This window comes from Protomyctophum bolini (genome assembly GCF_963924005.1).
Source record: "Protomyctophum bolini genome assembly, chromosome: 5".
Taxonomy (NCBI): domain Eukaryota; kingdom Metazoa; phylum Chordata; class Actinopteri; order Myctophiformes; family Myctophidae; genus Protomyctophum; species Protomyctophum bolini.
In genome coordinates, this window is record NC_137866.1 from 39,213,006 (window position 1) to 39,233,942 (window position 20,937).

Genomic DNA, 20,937 nt, shown 5'->3' on the forward strand with positions numbered 1-20,937 from the left:
AAAGTGAAAGTGAATCTTCTGAAGATTCATCCTTAAACATTCTTTAATTGGGTTAATGACATAAACCCTGTTTACTTCATTGACTGCCCCAGGGAACGTGTTCCCTCTACTCCAAATATCTTTGCCGAAAATAGCTGATTTACAAGCTTATAGGTGAAATTATAGTTGTACTGCTCCTTGTTTTGTTTTGTTTTTTTGGACCACTTTGAACCAACTCAATGAACCCTGCATCCCTATTCGGGGTATAATGTGAACAATCTGTGAAAATAGCTATTTTCTGCAAAGTGACTTGGTGTAGAGGGAAAAAAGAGGGCGGGGACCACATATAGACCCTGGCCTATGGGTGAACCCCTTCAACAAAGTGTATAGGATTTAAGTGGTTAATTATGCACCTCATACATAGACCACTGGCCCTCAGAGCCCATCATTGGTGGATAAGAATATAGTATAACATATGCTGTTTCTGAATATCTCATGAATGTTTAATATGGTTAATATATTATTGATGAGGCTGTTGACAGGCTCGTCATTGCCATTGGGTGGCAGGTAGGGGTGTCGTTATTCCATTGGGTGGCAGGTCGGGGGGTGTCGTTATCCGGGCGGCCCATTTCGCATAAACAACGAAATGTTTCACAGGATTTAGTGGAGCCTTGAATTCTCCCTCGTCCCATCTGTGAATGCGTTCATTATAAACACAATCTTCACCATCGGCACAGAACCACAAAGGACCTTTCACAGTGGCGGGTGTTTCTCTAAGGGGTACCATAGCTGTAATTGCACTCTGTTTCCTTGAACGTGTTTTCTTTCAGTGGTGTGAGTATTTGTTGGCTCGTGCCCAGCTTGCCCGCAAGAGTTATTTTTGTCTGTCCGTGATGTATGATGTGACCTTCTCTCCTCAGGTACGACCAGACAGCTCAGAGAAGGGGAGATCTCAGGGGTGGACTACAACTTTGTCTCAGTAGAAGAGTTCTTCTCTTTGGAGGAGTCGGGAGCTTTGCTGGAGAGCGGCAAGTTCAAAGGTGAAGGAGCCGTTGTACTCATCATTGTACTTACAGTACAGTAGACAACTAGACATGTAACATCATTCATCTTCTAGGCCATACTGTTTTCATGACCATTTTACATTTGCTCATTAGCTACATTTTCTAGGCTACTATTTATATCAAAACCCTCTGAAAAGGTTTCTCCAGGCTATAATAGTACTTTTTAATCAATGATAATCAAATGATAATTAGATTTATAAGCACTGAGTTAATGACAATGAGTTAATAAACAGATCATCAGGGACAAAGCATACATGGGGACATGGGGTGTCCTCATGTCTCCATTTTGTCTCTGATGGTCACCAATTGAAATAACTGATTATCTATTTATTCAATATTCCACAAATTGGCCACAATGTATTATAGAATGTTACTCTCTTTATAGAGGGTATGCGTGTGACATCATCATCAAACCCGGAAGTTATGCAGGAATGCCTACTGAGTGGCAAAAAACTATTTTCTGGCAGCCCATACATCCAAACAGAAAAGTCCTATCTGATTGCATTAAACAACGTTAAACAATGTTAAACTCACTTTGCATGTTGCTTTGCCACTCGATTTGCCACTCATTCACTTTAAGCATGCGCATACCCTCTATTTGCATAATGGCATTTTCCTTTGTTTCTTCTTTATTGATTAATGAGGGAAGAATATGCTAATCGTTTTTCTGTACGCTGCATTCTAAACTTAGCCATTAGTCCGGCAGCCGACAGGCTTCTTTTGTGGGAATTTTGGTACCTTTTTTATTGGCCTAAAATATTGTCTATATAGTTATACATACATTCATGAATCCACTTGCTGACTGGCTGTCAGTATTGAGCAATTTTTTATAGGGGTTTCTTGTGACCCTACCATTAACATGCTATGGCAGGCAAAATTGTCAAAAATGTCAAACTTTCCTTGTGCTTTAAGTCAGTGGCGGAAACTCCGTGGGTTCAGAGGCGCGATTGAACCCCCTGGCATTTTGGCAAAGGCGCGACTGAACCCACTGCATTTTGGCAAAATATATCTATATGCACTGCAGTAAATTATGCACCCACTGACTGTCCACTGAAATGTCCCCTCCCCAGTGGTCATGTTGTCATACACGTAGTCACAAGTGACATACCTTTACGAGGGGTTACAAGATAGGTGTTGGGCCGCCGCGCATGCCGCATTCAAATGCTAATAAGGTGGCTTTTGTTCGAAAAAACAAAACTCGTTTTTTTTCCACCGCTGGGGGGGGGGGGGGGGGGGGTGCTTGAACCCCCTGCCGTTATAAGAACTTTCCGCCTCTGCTTTAAGTAGCATGTGACATGTCAAACTAGGGTTTTTTTCATGATTTTGAATCCATTCCTAGCATTAGTTTTGCACAAAAAACACTCCTTGGTCTAAAAACGGCCATAGACGTCATGACAAATGTGATGAGGTCAGCACATTTTGTACTATTGTTTTTGAATAGTTCAGCCCTGAGGAAATGCATATAATAATTCCAGTTTTCAATCGGTATGCTAAAGCTGACCTAAACGTGACCTAACCTTAAACATACTTAGTTTAGCATGCAGCCTACAGAAACTAGCTAGTAGGATCTGCTTAATCATGGAGGAACTTTGTGAATGAGACCAGTGCAAAGTCGTGAAAACTGCACACACAAGAGCAGAACTATGCTGACGTACAGCATTCTCTTCGTCAGATTTATACATCTGCACCTTCCCCTGATTCTGGTTTTATACAGCTCAATTATTGCGGCACTGGCCACATTACGCACGAGTCAGTGTGACCATTATGCACGGCTGTGAATATTTATAGCTTCTACACAGACTGCAAAGATGGGATCTCTCTGGTTTGGGATAATTGCATCTCTGACAGGCATGAATGTTGTAGTATTCTGTAACAAGTTTGTTAAGCACCTCATTGAGATGACTAATGGACTGTTAACATGGTCTATTGTTTTCAAGTACCCACAACAAAGCAGTAGTGTGCGTTAACAGCGAGTGCTCGGTTGGGGGGTAGCTGTCCTACAGATAAAAAATAATGGGCGTCATTATTTTTATTCAAAATAAAATAAAAGTAATTTTGCTGGTCCACGGACCACCAAAGGTCCACGGACGACAGGTTTGAGACCCTTGGTAAAGGGTATCCCCATCCTGCGGACTCCTCCCTCATCCTGCGTTTGACTCCCTGCCGCTGATTAAAAGCCTCCGACAGATTAGCCATCCATAATTCATAAGAGTTTAATGGGAGCAATAAATGTCATCCTCACCTTGCCTTGCATGTGACAGTGACAGACGCACTGCTCTGGTGGAAGCAATCAGGAGAATCATCAGCAGAAAGTAGCTGAACGCCGGCAGAAAAAAAAAAAGGCACTAAGTGATGTTCGGCTGGTAACCTGGTTGTAATGTGTCCCTTCAAACCATGATCTCCCTGAACCACAGAGAGAGAGAGAGAGAGAGAGAGAGAGAGAGAGACGGACATTAATTGGATTTGTTTTCCAGCCGGCAGAGCAGATGGAGAAAATACACAGTATTTTACTGATCCCAGGGGAGAGTATAATAATGCACATACACTAGATCCTGCTACAGCAATATGTGCAGGACCGCCCACCAGGAATGAGCCTAGGCTTCTTTATGTCCAAAACCTTTTATCTCATGACCTCATTTCAGATGTCATGTGGCATAAAAATAATGTACCATGCAGATTGTATGTTGTTTGTTTGTTGAAATAATGATAATGGATTACCTTCACACTACGTACAGCACACGACTTTCAGTCATTACCTGAATGATGCATTGCAGCATCAGTTCTCTTAGAAATTAATGTCACAACAGTGGTGCAGGAAATGCATGAGGAGCACACGACACGGTGGAGCCCATGCGGTGTGGTTCAAAGTGCAGCGCATTCGTTACAGTTGCACGTTTGTCAAGGCAAAACGGTCTCTTACGTAACCTGATCATCCCTCCGTCCCAGGGAACTACTACGGCACGCCGCGACCCGTCCACATCAGTCCCGAGAGCCCGCCCATCACCTACCAGGAGCACCGAAACCTGCTCCGGAAGTTCCGAACGCGCAGCAAGTCCCTCAGCAACCTGGAAAAGACAGCAGACGAGGCAGACAACAGTGAGGAGGACTCCGGCTTATCAGGCAAGTCTGACTTCAGCAGATAGAGATCGGTGCAGAGCGAGCGAGGGGCACCGTACGATGACTAAGAGGACTGCCGTTACAGGGACTGTGATAAGTTGTTGATGTCATATCAGATTCAGAGCTAGTGCAGTAACGTGACAGCAGGATACCCCGGAGTCCTCCCATGGGTCTATACTTGGTCCGCTTATTTTTTTTCCCTTTTCCCTCCCATCTCTTTGCTGAAAACAGCTGACCTACAAGCCTATGGGCTATTTTTGCTGAATGTTAAGCCTAGCATAGGGACACTAGGGTTAGTTTAGGTGACAAGATATAAATACTGTTAATATTATACAAGTTAATATAGGAGCAAAATCTGTATCTTTAAGGGGAAGCTCCCTTGTTAAGGGCTGTACAGGATACCCTGAAGAAGGCAGTTGTACCCGCTGAAACGTTGGTTCCTGCTCTGCATCCTAATAAATAATCGGCACTTTGGCTATCAGTGTGTGCGGCCACTCTTTTGTCTTTTTAAGACTTAACTCTTTAGACATGTTTCTGCCGTGAGCTGTCACCACTACTAAGACTGGTGTGCGTTTAGCATCCTCCTGCACAAGGGCTGTACAGTAACCAGCAGCTAGATAACTGCAGTGTCCCTCTATCTATAGCCACTGTCGCTGACACCCAAATTAATCAATCATTGGAACAATTAGTATGCCACTGTCTCTCTGTGGAGTAATGGCCACATCGATTGCTGGATCACTTCCACAAGAAGGTCAGTCTGCCCTGAGGTGTGGAGGCATGGAGGCAAGCAGATAGTACTGTAGACATGCACCCACCCAGACAGGCATGCACCCACACAGACAGACATGCACCCACACAGACAGGCATGCACCCACACAGACAGGCATGCACCCACCCAGACAGGCATGCACCCACACAGACAGGCATGCACCCACACAGACAGGCATGCACCCACACAGACAGGCATGCACACACACAGACAGACATGCACCCACACAGACAGGCATGCACCCACACAGACAGGCATGCACCCACACAGACAGACATGCACCCACACAGACAGGCATGCACCCACACAGACAGACATGCACCCACACAGACAGACATGCACCCACACAGACAGGCATGCACACACACAGACAGGCATGCACCCACACAGACAGGCATGCACCCACACAGACAGGCATGCACCCACACAGACAGACATGCACCCACACAGACAGGCATGCACCCACACAGACAGACATGCACCCACACAGACAGGCATGCACCCACACAGACAGACATGCACCCACACAGACAAGCATGCACCCACACAGACAGGCATGCACTCCAGAAGGTATAGGCAGGCATCTACCCTCCCATGCAGGCAGGCTTTTACCCACCCAGGCAGCCAGTCAGTCAGGCAGCCGGTCAGGCATGCAGGCGGGTAGGTAGGGAAGGGAAGGGAAGGGAAGTGGAAACAAGGAGTATATTGATGGAGGTAACAAATCAGACTGTGTGGTGTGACAGGAAAGATAAGCAGGCTAGGTTTAGACGTAGACTGCTGGAGCTGCAGTGGCGAGATCACAGAGACACCAGCAGTGGAGGAACAGGGAGATCCACAGTCTGATAACAGGCAGAATGGCGGAGGTGAGGCAGAAAGGTAGCCTGGCACAGTGCCAGGCAGAGTGGGCGGTGTTCCACACAGGCAAGGAGGGAGATAATAACCAATGTGGCATTTGAAAGAAGGACGCGGTCAGGTCGGTTTGCCGGCGAGAATTCCTCCGAGGTCAAGACCTCTGCTGACTCATCTGCTGGACTGAAACTTGGGTCATGCCACTCCTTTGGCACGTGCTGCGGCAGTCGCCATGACACCCGTCGCGATGCTTGACGCCTTGTGGAGTCCTCTCCTCATGCCAATATAAGGCTCACAGCTGAAGGGCAGTCCCAAGGACAGCCAGGCAGAGAGATCTGCTTGTTTTCTCTCAGCTGGGCGCGCTATGTGGTGGAATATGCTCGATCACACTCTGTCCCGCAGTGGGAGGAACAGGCTGCATGCTGACCTCAGGGTTTCACCGGGAACACCTAGCAGAAGGTCTGCTGTTCTGCTTTCCACCATTGTAATGATGGGACTCGTACATTTAAAGTCCCTCTCTCCCATGTCCCATGGCATGGAATCATCTCTGTTCAATAAATGCCCCCCCCCCAAAAGTTCCCTAAAGCACATTAACCTTTTCTTTGGGCTATATTTGCCCTCATTTAGTACTCCATACCTTAAATTATGCATAAGTTTGATCCTCCACAATTATAGATAGATAGATAGATAGATAGATAGATAGATAGATAGATAGATAGATAGATAGATAGATAGATAGATAGATAGATCATAGTTTTACGTAAAGTAAAACGGTGGTTCGTTTTTGTGATGGAGCGCTTGTTCTTTATTATCTCCACCAGGCCGAAGGCGTGGGGAGAGAGTATGTTTTGCACTCCGTCCGTGTGTATGTCTGTCCGTCTGTTACCAGCTAATCTCCGGCACTGTTAACCCGGTCGGTGCCAAATTTTGCACGCACACTCCCTGGATGTCAACGATTAACCTCTGCCCCAAGTTTTCCAGAACGGCCTGTTATAGTCCCAGCCGGGAGGCTGACTTTTGTAAAACACATTTTCTTATATTACTCCTCCAGATTCTGTCCAAAACTCCCGCAAATCGTTACACAGTATCTCTATAGTTATGTGTTCAAGACGGATCTGTCCGATATTTCAGATTTCATCCTAATTGGTTAACATTGGCTTTCAAAGTTTGCAGGATTGGCCCGTTTTGAACAAAAATCCTAAAATCAGCAATTTACGTGAAATCCTTCACAGACTATCCTTCTAGGCTGAGGAATATATCCACCCTTTTCCTGTTATAGCGCCACCGACAGGTGGATTTTTGCAAAACACATTTTTGGAACAAAATCCCTGAAATCATGCCAACCAAGGCATAAGAAGAAATGGCACCCTTTCACATTGGCCTATTATAGCGCCACCAGGAGGCCACAACCTGACCTGGCCTGGTGGAGACCTGTGCCCCGAGGGGCACTTTATCTAGTTTATTATTATTTGTTATGCTGGAGCATTTTTGGAGTCCGATGCCTTGCTCCAGGTGTGCACCATAGATGTAGTACCAGTTTGTACCAGTAGTACTGTGCCGGAGATCAAACATCCTTTAAGATCATGGTCGGCCTCCAAGCCTGCCACAATTGAACCACTTTCAACCTATTATGGACCTGTATTTTCCAGCAGATCTACAATCTCACAGCATTTAAGTCTTGTAGCTCTGCTTTTTCACTAGTCATTGTTTGATTAAGTATATTTAGGGTCCTTTGCTCCTTTTCTTTGAAGTTACAGGAGGCTCTGCAGGGGTCAGCAACAACGGTCTCCTAGACCATCATTCCCCTGGTCGGCCTCGGGGGTCCCACAGAGGGGATGGCAGGGAGATGGAGAACGGGGGAATACACAGCAGAGACATCGCCAGGGCCAGGGGCTTTTTGCCGGACCACTGGGAACAGGCCTTCAGTGACCCAGGAGAGTACTATATAGAGTGAGTTACAACCACTATGTTGCACATAACTGCACACCATTGAGTTGCTGTTCAAAATGGCTTTAAATGCTATGTCTGTAAGTTTTATGTCTACTGTCTCACTCTCCAGACAGAGAGAGGTAATTGCAATGATGTCTGAAAGTACAATACGATGGCAGAGGATGGGGCTCCAATTTCGTCGCCGCCATTACCCGAGATGTGGCCGGCAATTCAGCCGCTGCTCGAAAATCACGAATATAGGAACTTGCTCTGTCCCTTAATGGTATTTTGGTCAAGCGTCACCCTCTATCTTTTTTGCAGACACCGGTAATTGCGCCTAGAGGTGTGGGCATGGGCGTGTTGGCACGCTTTCCCCTAAATTGCTATTTTGGTCACAGACATTTGGGAAAGCGACAGTGGAGTTTAAAACCACCCGTAACTTATACCCGTAAGCCTCGTCAAATTAGTTTGGTAGAGCGGCGCACACCTGCATGGAGATGTCCTTGGAGTAAGGCTGTAAGGCTCTAGAGTAAGGCTCTATGTAATAGTCATGGATTGTAGCTTTAAAAAGATCCTGATTGTCGCTTATAAATATGCTCATAACAGACAAGCTGATCTCTCTTCTATTTCAAGTGTGTTCAATTCCAGTGGTGCCACATTTTCACCATTTTGACTCTGATGTGGATGTTTTTTTTGTTGTTGTTTTTGTCTCCAAGTCACAAACCCAAGAGGCCCAGCTGGTCCCAGAGTCCCCGACCGTCAAGCAGGGACGCAGTCTACAAAAATGAATGTGAGACTCCTTTGTGTGTTTCTGGTGCCGTGTTTCATTGCAGATGTAATTATGGGTTCATGGGTGACGCATTTCACTGTGGAACAGCCTAATTGAAACTACGCATTCATCATGGCAGGAAGTAACAGATGCTTGCCAGCTCGTTAATCAATTCAAATGAGATGGAATTTACTTGTAGTTGAATTGGGATGTGTGTAATAAGGCACACAGCACACATTATACAACTAAACATTTGTTAGGTTAGCTACATTTTCTAACCGATTTGAACCATCTGCTCCTCTATTTAAAGATAGTGTAAGATAGGTCTTAAATTATGTAAAATATCTGCTTGACTTTTCACTAACAGCGCTCTCTCTCTGCCTCTCCAGCTCTTTAGTGAATAGAAAATAAATGTTCAGAAGAGTGAAATTGAAAGTGATGACGCAAAGAAATGACTAGACAAAATGGAACGCTATAAAATTTAAGATAAATAATAAATGTTTTCTCTCTCCTGGGCCACACACGCCGTGGCCCAGTCAGTTTAGAGCTTGCCCAGTTTAACTTTGAAGAAAAACAAGAAAAACTACAAAAAATAGCCTACTATGGCAGCCCTTGTGCATGCAAATGTCTGTTAGTAGCAAACCACAGCATGCAAGCCACCTTTGTTTTCTATGGTCCCCCCATTAGCACGTCGTCAAAACCGTTATCACCTAACGGCCGGACATGCGCCTCATCCCTCCCCCATTTGCACAGTCACTCATTTAATCCACGCTACACGCCTGGTACCTTGGCGGGGAAAAAGGTGGATAGCAGTGATTACTGTCAGAATATAGAGCTTTATCTTTTTAACAAAAAGCTTTTGTTAACCAAAACACATCACCTTTGATATTAAACACATGAACCCTAGCGCCCCTATCCTGGGGCTAGCATTCAGCCAAAATAACAAACATTCAAGCCCCCACAGGGCTTTGCAAAGTGATTGTCCTCGATGAGTATCTCTAATTCTGTTTGGAAATCTGGGTCAGGTAGTATAGACCTATAGACCCGTTTCCAGCTGTATCTCTGTGAATTATTATTAGAAATGGACTAAAAATAACAAGAGCATGGTCTGATGTATGAATACAACCAATATAACATTTCTCAACTAGTTCAACAGAGATTCATGGAACAGGGGTGTGTGTGTGTGTGGGGGGGATCAATTCTGGAGTAAAATGTATAGTCTCTATTGTATTGTATGGTTGTCAGACCAGCCTCATCTATCATTTGATGAATAGCTTGTTATGTAGGACTTGGACTGCAGTCGGATGAGGCTTATTCCATTCCCCATCTAATGTAACACAACATTCCAGTAATAATATTAGGGTACGTGAAGTATACTTCGCAAGCAGGGACGTTCATCTGGTTAACAGATTCAGTTAACTATTTGGAGCTGTACTATATACTGTACATATAGTATGCTCATTGATTACCATTTCACCATACAAAGAAAACCGTAAGGAAACACAAAGAAACCATCTAATGTTCAGCATTTAAGATGAATACTTTGTCATATGATGATGTTGCACGCTGAAAATAGCTGATCTACAAGCTCACAGTGAGCTATTTACAGCACACAACACATCATCATACAGCAGAGCTTAAATTAGCCTTGTGGATTAGGATAGCGACTTCTGCTATTACATGCCATTAATATGATCATTAAATTCCGTTCATGGTGATTTAAAATTTGTTTAGGTAAAAAAAAAGGTGATTAATAAGATGATTCATTAAGGCCTATAGGCCCAAACCCCTGGTGTTGTGGCGGGCACTGTTCCAGGCATGCCAAGGAGCATAATGTGGTAGTAGGACAGTCAGTGACACATTTTTATAATCTTGTTATGTGCTCAGCTGGTAAAGAATAGAATGAGGACATAACATGATGTGCCGTATTTGTGCAATGTGGCTTATTATAAACAGCAAGAGACCAATCATATCCTACATTAATGACATGAGTGCGAAACCTCTCACTAAGCTGCAGTGCACTCCTTCAGCCACTAGGAGGCAGTGTAGCTCAGGCAGAGAGTGTGTGTTGACTAAAAAGATGAATTGTGTTTCAGTAAACCTTTTTGAGTGGTGCAACCACTCCTATAGACAGCTATGTGTGTCTCTGGCTGGCTGTGTCCAAGCACAAAAATAGCTTTTATTTGGGGTGTTACAGACAGTACAGTACACTAGTACAGTGACAGTACAGAACAGTACAGTACAGTAGAGGGCCCACCTGGGGACCCCCACACGGTGTGGATTCTTTAACTAGTAGGGCTGTATTTGAATGACGCCACGTGCACATCACGTGCACGCGCATGCATGTGCACATAGCTACTCAGCTCGTTCTAGTTGAAATACTGTATTAAAAGATATGATGGAAAACCAGCTATTCTAATGTAATTATATTTCTTATTATGTAGTTGCATTGTAAATTAGTTGTTTTTTATTTTAGTTAAAATTAATTATTTTCCTTTTCGTTTTATATAAAAGTCATATATAGGTACTCACCCATAAGTAGGCCTACTTAAAATGTCTTTACCTTAATGTCTTTATTTTTCTTCTTTTTAAAGATGTGAGATTACAACATCACTTACGTTAGGCCTATTTTCAAAATAGTGGGTTTAAAACAATCACAAGAACGTCCAACAAGGATAACCATGTGAGTTTCAGGTTTTGAGCTGATCAGTATTAGTATTTAGTAAATGAACAATAGTTTAAATGGAAAGAAAAAAGAAACGTGTTCAACTGTTCATTAATTCACTTTTGTAAATCAATCAACATGTAGGATAGGCATAACAGCTTTGGTTGGGCTTCAGCCTAAGCCTTTTCAATCAACCAGAAATAAATGTTGGATGTACAGTATAATGTTCATGATGTTGATGCTCGAGAAAACTAAATTAAACTTTATTTCACTTAAATTGTCTATGAGTGACTATAATAACAGAAAAAGCAACACTAGCGCAATGATAGCCACAATCAGGAGCTGATATTTATATGTATTCTTTTCATATGGTCTATGGACTTATTGGTAGAGAACGTAAACTCACATTTGTAATGATTGTCGACAGGCACACACTGCGTTTAGGCACGAAACAAAGTTTCCTCTTGAATCTGGACACATGTCTTCTTCGGTGGGTCGTCATCTAGACATTCGCATGCAGCAGAATAATACTAGGCTAAGCTACAGTACCTGCATGGCCATTTAGTGTAACTGAGGATGTGAAGTGACCGAGAACATCGGGTAATGTTATGCAAAGCATAACAAAGGAGCCTAAATGGTTGAAATACTAACCGTAACATAATTATAACACACCTCCAATTACAGTTTATTTGATTTATTTGAGACATTTCATATATTGAAATGTCAAAAGGTTAACTGATTATTATTATCCATTTGTAACTCTTAAGCTGCGTTCAGACCTAAATATATATATATATATATATATATATATATATACGCCTCGGTTCGTCCCGTTTGTACCGTGCCAGGTCACACCATGCCCGTTCACGCAACGTCTTGTCTTTGCATTGACTTTGTATGTAATCGTGCCGATCTAACCATCCAAGTCTGAACGTACATTTTCAGAGTGAAATTACCACTGAGGATTTTACTGTGCATTGCTCTTCTGACCTGGGGACTGGATTATGTTACTTAACATCGATCTTAAAGATGGTAATCTGCAGACACACAGTCTGTGCCCCATTAAAGTGCTAGTGTTAATGGTGCTCACGGTTTCCTCGCTAAGTGCCATCTGGTCATTGCCATTGGTTGTGACTCTGTCTCCTCCTCTCTCACTTCAAACATCTCTCCTCTGTATCTCTGATGGTATCTGTGATGGTGGGTGGTGTCTCTAATGTGGTGTCTCCGATCTTGTCACTGATGGTATCTCTGTCTTACCTCTGCACTGACGTGGACATTTTGACGTGCATTGGAGGTACAGTAAGCACCTGCTGTGTCCTCTCAGGGTTCACAGACCAGCCAGAGGAGCTCCGGGGTTACCCGATCCACACATGCATCGTCAAGGGTTCCAGAGGGTTTGGTTTCAACATCGTGGGAGGCAGCAGACACCAGGAGTTCCTTCAAGTATACAGTGTGACGCCAGGGGGGCCCTCTGCACTCAAGACAGGTATGTAGAGTGAAATATGTTTTACACAGACAGATCCAGCATGAATTAGGCATTAGTATATAGTGCAGGCTTTCGGGCACTGGAATTGTTATTAAAACTCTCACGTCCTTAGATGTTCTAAAATCACTGTAAATCACAGGCTAGTATGTAGAGTGAAATATGTTTTACACAGACAGATCCAGCATGAATTAGGCATTATATATACAGTATAGTGCAGGCTTTCGGGCACTGGAATTGTTATTAAAACTCTCACGTCCTTAGCTGTTCTAAATCACTGTAAACCACAGGCTCTTGGTAAAATAAATGGAAAATTGTGCTTTTGTAGAGGCCTAGCGCCTTTATCCAAACACATTACATGAACCCATTCACACACGGCCGACTGAGGAAAGGCACCAACCTGGTCATAGGGAACAGTTAAAGATTCAGTATCTTTCTCAAGGACACTTGAACACTAACCCAGAGGGATCTGGGGATCAGTATCTTTCTCAAGGACACTTGAACACTAACCCAGAGGGATCTGGGGATCAGTATCTTTCTCAAGGACACTTGAACACTAACCCAGAGGGAGCTGGGGATCAGTATCTTTCTCAAGGACACTTGAACACTAACCCAGAGGGAGCTGGGGGTCGATAACCGCAAACCTTGCCAAGTGTCTGCTCTACTTCCTGAGTCACTGCTGCCCTCTAGGGGCCACATATCCTTTATTTAACAAGATAGCCTTCTCCGGGATTAAAAGACTTGCATCCGGGGCACGGTGGCACAGTTGGTAGTGCTGTCGCCTCACAGCTAGAAGGTCCTGGGTTCTATTCCCGCTCGGCACGCTGTGGGTGCTGGGGGCGTGTTTCCTCTTCCGCGTCATCAGTGCCCATACCCGAAGGCGGGGTTGGCAAAAGGGCCTTTCTGTGTGGAGTTCTTACATGCAAACTTTGCAAACATGCAGTAATCCTGCTCTCTGAACTGCCTCCCCCTGGCCAGCCAGGGCGCCTGATGGAGGGGAAAGGAACTGGTTGGAATAACGTGTTCCTTCCACGCGCTACGTCCAACCAGGGAAACTCCCCCCTGTCAGGTGTAAAGGAGCAACTTGGACACTCAGGCATGAAGGAAGCATGAGTTCAAGTCCGTTGGTCTCCCCATGTCCCCCATATATGGGGACTAGGTTGGCGGAGGGTGTGTAGAGCCCAGGATCACATTAGATAATTGACACAGGGGTGAAAAATGGGTTACAAAATCGTGGGATAAAAAAAAAAAGACTGACAGATTATGTGAGAGTATTTCCGAATACCGTGTCTCCTAAACACACATGACACAGATACAGGAAATCAAACGTTTGGGAGTCTTGCTTTCCCCTTGTCGTATTGTTTCAGTAGAATTAAGCTGTTGTTGACATCCTGATGTATGGTAATGTAATTGACGAAGAATCATTTCAAAATATGATTTACACCTTTTGAAAAAGTGATGCACAGACACAAGGACACACACACACACACACTCTCACACAAACACACACACACACACACACACACACACACACACACACACACACACACACACACACACACACACACACACACACACACACACATTTGAAATGTTTATTTATGTCCACATAATGAGAAGTACAGGAATACCTTGTATAAAGGACATAAACACTGCCAGTGCAGTTTGACAGTGGGAGAGCAACCAGTTACAACGTGCATGGACGGCAAAGCATCGTTACATACAGTACAGCTGACATGTCGGACACCGGGCAGCAGACATAAATCATGGATAAAGGAAACAATGCCTCCTCCAAATTGATACACACACACACACACACACACACACACACACACACACACACACACACACACACACACACACACACACACACACACACAGATTCTTAGATATATTTGACTTGTTTGTTTACATTTTGCATTGGTTTTGTGTCAGCTACATGAAACTGAAGGGCAATGGGGGTTCTTGATGCCTTCCATAATGTCTCCAAAATGCCTCAAATCATCCAATTGCCATCCAAGGCATAACAAAGAAATGGCACCCTTTTCACATTGGCCTATAGCACCACCAGGAGGCCACAACCTGACCTGGCCTTGTGGAGACCTGTGAGGGGCACTTTTTCTAGTTGTAGTCTGCATGCTACATGTGATCATATGTCGTCATCTCTTTTCATATCTTTCTCTCTATCTCTCTATCTCTATCTCTATCTCTATCTCTATCTCTATCTCTATCTCTATCTCTATCTCTATCTCTATCTCTATCTCTCTCTCTCTCTCTCTCTCTCTCTCTCTCTCTCTCATCCTCCTCCTCCTGTTGGATTAAAATATGATGTAAATGTTCGGCTCTCTCACAGCAAATGTACTGTATCTCTCAATCAATCCTTAATCCTAATGGTTCACATGTAATAATCTAGCTATCATTTCACACGCATTTGGACCGATACGACACACATACTGTACAGTGTACACATGCACACTTGCACTTAACGCTTGCCAATGCCAAATGATACAGACATTCCATCCCAGGAACCCGGGATACAGGCAGTCTGCAGGGAGGGATCTGGTTCATTTCTGTTAATAGGCTGCTTTAGACGGATTAGTTTGATGGATTAATCAACACCCACACAAATAGAGTGCTAAACAGACCAACAGCATTTCATTTATGAACTACACTGGTCGGATTTCAGATTCACGTACAAGAAGGGCTCAACATACTGTACTAGATCAGTCAGCTCAAGTCAGTTGTGTTTGTGCAGCACACTTCGTATGAGATAAAGTCAAAGCCATTGAAAGACCACACAATATTATGTATAGATATACAAAGTACGGTAAACCCCCAGCCTCACGCACGGCACACACTTACGCATGCACGCACGGCACACACTTACGCATGCACGCATGCACACATTATACTAAGGCCTTTGGGGGGGGAAAAGCTAAATGCAAAGTAAAAGAGAAATCTTGTATTGTTTGTAATCTGCCCTCGGACAAATCCAGAATATCCAAGAAAGGTGTTATTGTATGCAGGTTTAGCGATAATTTTATGATTTTCTGTACCCGCAAAAAACAAAAACTAAAGTCTGGCTGTCACAAAACAGTCATATCTAGGGACATCAAAACCTACTCTAGCGAGGCCTTTAACCTAGAACTGGAGAATCTGGATTGGTCCGATGAGCTCAGGAGCACACTAGTCGAAGAAACATGGCTTGGCTTCAAAACCAAATTGACATCAGTACTAAACACCATGGCTCCTTTGAGAACCATCGGGGTCAAAACCCACTCGGAGCCATGGATGAATTCGGACATACTGACTGCAATGAAACAATAGCCGATCTTCAAACTGCGACGGAAATGTTATTGAGGCAGGGTCAATCCCCGGCTCCTCCTGGCTGCACGCTGACCTGTTCTTGAGCAAGACACTGAAGGCTCATACATACTCAGTTTTTGGTGATAGGTTATCACCGTTTTAGGTGATAGCTTTGAGGTGATAGAGTTGAGGCCATCATACTCGCGGTGATGGATTGACCCCGCCTCCCTGTGGTTTACATAAATCCAAGGGGACCACCCACCCAACTTCTAGACCAATCAGTGAACGGGGTGATAGCTCCAGAGTGAAAAGACTTGTCTGATAGTAAAAACAGAGAGATGGGTCTGTGTCCGCGGTGGTAGCTGATCATCACAGCGACTGACGTAATGGTGTAGTTTTCCAACCCTTTAAAAACTATACTGCGGTGATAAGCTATCACCATTATAGTATGTATGAGCCTTAACTGAACCCCCAACTGCTCCTGATGAGCAGGTTGGTGCCCTGCACAGTTTCCTCCAGTCGGAGTGGGAATGTGTGTGTGAAGTGAATGTGGGAATGTAACATTAATGCAACTTTATAAAGCGCTTTGGTTCATTATGGTGATACGATTCAATGATTTAAAAACAATACAGTAAATATTTAGCAAGAAAATTTAAAGAAAATGTGAATAGTGCAGGTTTTTTAAAGGAAAATGTATGAATATGGATATAAATAAGTAAACGGTGATTCCCTGGAAAATACATTATTATTTGATCACATAGACAAAACAGACCAAGTGTAGTGATATAAATTAAAGCCCTCTTTTTCTTTTTTCGTCTTAAAATGGCTAAATACAACGCACAAGTACTTAGTATTGATACAATCAATTATTTCCATTGCAGAACAATACAGATTATTGCAAAAAGATACGATACAAAGTCAATGTTGCTGTTTACATTTCGATATATACCCCTCCCCTGCCTCCCCACGCAGCGGACCTCCTGGTCTACATCAACGACGTGTGTGTGCTGGGCGTGACCCACAAAGAGGTGGTGGAGATGCTCAAGTTGGTGCCGGTGGGTCAAACCGTGGACGTGGAGGTTAGACGGGGTTACCCCATGCTATACAAGCCCGACGGCCGTCCCAAGCGGGCAAATCATGGAGACCCCCCACTCCTGCCCACCACCACACAGCCTCAGTCTCTGAACGGACGCCTGCCTCGCATGTCGTCACCCGCTCCACACGCCCAGCAGGTTTGGAGGAAGTACTCAGATTTACTTAAGTAAAAGTCGCAATGCTGCGGCATAAGAATATTCTATTACAAGCAATATAGGCAGTATATCTCAAAAGATTTACCATATCATAACTAGAAAGGTGCAATTCTGGGAAGTGTGGTTGCACTGCAATTGAAATTGCAATTCATGGATTTATACAAGAAAGTTCTGTTCTTGATGAATTCTGTCTTGCCATAGGCTATAGATCGATCTCCTTCTGATGTCTGATGTAATTTACACATCCTACCTGGGTTGTGTTTTTTTCCCCATTCTGAATTCCTATAGACTTTTCTTATATCGCGTCAAATAAGAACTAATAAGAACAAAAATAAACAAATAATCCCGGCTGTTTTATTCATATGGATATGAAGAATCAACTGACTGTGAGAAAATGTGACTGCCAATTATTTTTCCGCTAGAACAAAGAATGTATCAAATATGACTGACTGACTATCGTAATTGATACAAGACAGCTACAATATGGCCAAGACAGTTTGTTTATTTTTGGACCACAATGCTTATATGTGACGATTTTAAGAAACCCAATTATTCTCCATAGCGAAAATACTTCCCGGAACAAGGGGATGGGGGAGTCACGTCAGGAGTACTTCTGTGATCTATTTACAGACAGAAAATGTTACAAAAACTGTCCATTGAACTGTCCATTGAAATAAAAAAAGGTTAACAAAAAACAGGTTTACTTTAGGTGACATAAAGGTTCTCGGACCTAGAACAGTAGTGTGTTGCCTACAGCAACCACACTAATGAGCATTAGTGAGCACCAATTATATAAAGATCGTTTGAAAATGGGTGAAGCCATTCTTTAAGTACAGTACATGTGTAAATTGACTTGGCTTCTTTCCACCGCTGCACACCCAGTACCTTCACCTCAACGGGGTCCACGATGACAGGAGGTACGCGGAGGCGGGTATTGACCTGGACGCCAATGGGAACAACCACCACACGCCTCCCAGGCTCTTCCCGCCGTACAGACGCTCCAGCGTGAGCCATGCCATGTCCTCCGGCCCCGTGCGACCTCCCCGCTCGGTGAGAAGTCTGGCCAGAGCCAGACTGCTGTCCCTCGACCCCACGCTTGCCAGCCAGAGCGACAGTGAGGTGGTTTCTGCCATCGGATCGCACAGGTAACCCTTGACCCTGTCATCTTACGGTGTCATCTTACATCTTACAGTAGTGGAAGAAATACTCAGATGTTATTATTTTGTATTTTCAAAAGTATCAAAACTGCAATGTAAGTATTAGCATCAATGTAAATGTATTAAAACTTTTCAAAAATAGCCAATCTACCAGACAGTATCCAGATCTCTTGTAGATTGGTAATGCAGGGGTTCTCAACCATCGGGGGGTGGCGAAATTATTTTGGGGGGTCCCCAAATTATAAGAAAAACACATAGTGCATGCATAAACTTCCCTTAATGATTATATCTGGTTTCAGTATTTATTTATGATGTATTTTCTCTATTATTAAGGTTATTGTAGCGGTCAATTTGTATTGGTGGTGGCTGTGGGGAGGGGGGAGGGGCGGGGGTCGCGAGGCCGAAGCATTTTCGCGGGTCTCCAGTCAAAAACGTTGAGAACCCCTGGGTTAATGTATGTATGTTTTGTAATAATAATCTGTAACTGTAACTACTGTAGTATCTAAAGCTGTCAAAACGTGTAGTGTATTAAAAAGTACTATAGTTGTCTTATGTACAGTAATAAAGCATTGAAAATTGTACATACTAAAAGTACCTCGGAATTCGAGTTATTTACAGTACTTGAGTAAATAACTTAACTGTCCAACAATAATTTTCACCGCTATGTTGTTTATACCGAAACTGTGATTTTAAATCATGACACGTCCTCTCCTCCTGAAGGGCGTCGTTGATCCGTAACCACAACAATAACTCCTTGACGCCCAATCATATGCTTCACTATGGAACCTCCAAGTCCTCAGAGAGCGACATGTCCACGTGCACTGTTCCTGGAGGAGCCAGACTCCCCCTACCTTATTCAGAGAGGAGGCCCAGGTAGGCCTTTTTAATCTATTAGGCCTAAAGGATTTAAAGTATAGAATTATTAAATGCATAGCCTGTTTTGTCCATAGTACTTTACTTGGATTATTGGTACTGGTCATTGTTATTATTTGTCATATCTGCCCTGTGCAATATTTACTTACAAAGCCTAAAAGTCAAAACAGCAATGTAATAGTTTGTATTTTATGTTTTATTTTCCAATGTTCAATGCCAAAAAAACCCCCACAATTAATTAGTTTAAATGCAATTATTTGTATAACAATTAATCATCAACCCAAAAACTTTCAGGCCCTCATCGTCACCGGGGGGCCCGCGGAACGTCCACGTTCACTCTCGCTTCTACCGGCCGCACGGCTCCGCCTCCTACCTCAGGATGTCCCCGACCCCCGACAGCCCCGCCCACCACCGCGGCTACAACGGTTTGGCCAGCAGCAGCGCCAGTCCCAGCAGCGTGCCGGGGTCCCCGGGAGGCATGAGCCTGGGCAGCGTCAGCGGGGGCGGCGGTGGGGAGCTGGTGCCCGTCGCTCTGGCCCAGAGCGAGGCAGAGCGCGGCCTGGGCTTCAGCGTGACCGCCGGGGGGCCGGGGGGTCAGATGACTGTGGTGAAGAAGGTCTGGGACAGGAGGCAGTGCTACGCCCTGCAGCCGGGGGACGCTATCGTCAAAATCAATGGGGCTGATGTTCAGAGCCTCACATTCGCACAGGTAATACTGTGAGTGCTTCTCAAAGTGGTTGAAGTGGTTGACCTTCTAGGTCTATAACTCAAACTGGGGGTACTTTCGAGAATCGCTGAGTCAACAGATGGATAGAAATGAGAGTCTGTAATTAGTCTGGAATAAAAAGCAAACACCTTGGAGCAAACCTGTGTGCGGACTCTCCTCTCTTCTCTTCACTGTACTTACCGTAGTCCAGCACCAGACAGGAACTGGATGTGCGCTAGCCACCTACTTTTTGTATCTGTAATTACACCCCTTAAAAGTTCTGCTGTGGATGCTGTCATCTGTTTGACATTTATGTTCCCGATAATATATATATAAAACATATTTGTTTTTTAAAATATATTTTTGAATTTACATTTCAGCGCTCCGAATGTACAGACTGCTAGGGGGAAGCATTTGAAGATTGTGTGAACCTGTCTCGAGAGACTAACCTTACAAAAATGTCATGTCTGTTATGTTAGCTACTACAGTGTATTATGGTGGTTCTGCTTCCAGGTTCAAAGGATACTGCAGGAACACACCAAACAAGGAGAGGTGGTCTTATTGGTTTACAGGGCAGGTGAGTGTGTGATTGACACTACCTCTCAGGCACAACAAGGATTTGTTGATCTAGGTTTTATTTTTGTTGGTCCACTTAATTTGAAGTGTTGCTTAACAAATCAGTCAATAAAACCTAACCTGCGATTAATTGTGATTTCCTGACATGATGGATTGACCAGTAAATGAACAGCATCAATGTTATTGTCTTGTCTTGAGACTAGCGTTACATGTGTTTCTTCCCTATTGTGAGAAAACTAGCATATACTTATGTTAAACTAAAAGTAGCATGGATTCAGATTTGAAAATCTTCACCAAACAGGTCCCTTGAGAAACGCTTTTGCTTTCTTCAATCACAATAAATTCTGACATTTTGGAAATTTACACCATCTCAGCTGCAAAATTAAATTAAAATCTGAGTTTAAAGCAATGGAGCAACAGGATTAAAATGTTTCCTGTTTATTGA

General features: G+C 43.8%; 1 protein-coding gene across 1 annotated transcript in view; it reads left to right on the forward strand.

Moving 5' to 3' along the window:
- Nucleotides 1-20,937, forward strand: part of magixb (MAGI family member, X-linked b) — a gene marked incomplete at its 5' end in the record, with an annotated part of 68,776 nt that overhangs the window by 26,601 nt on the left and 21,238 nt on the right. The window contains 10 exons of the mRNA XM_080762950.1: nt 900-1,019; nt 3,990-4,163; nt 7,530-7,728; nt 8,424-8,497; nt 12,466-12,627; nt 16,903-17,162; nt 18,063-18,325; nt 19,058-19,210; nt 19,505-19,919; nt 20,430-20,493. Coding sequence (XP_080619076.1) covers nt 900-1,019; nt 3,990-4,163; nt 7,530-7,728; nt 8,424-8,497; nt 12,466-12,627; nt 16,903-17,162; nt 18,063-18,325; nt 19,058-19,210; nt 19,505-19,919; nt 20,430-20,493 — 1,884 coding nt within the window. The remainder of the gene's footprint in view (nt 1-899; nt 1,020-3,989; nt 4,164-7,529; nt 7,729-8,423; nt 8,498-12,465; nt 12,628-16,902; nt 17,163-18,062; nt 18,326-19,057; nt 19,211-19,504; nt 19,920-20,429; nt 20,494-20,937) is intronic.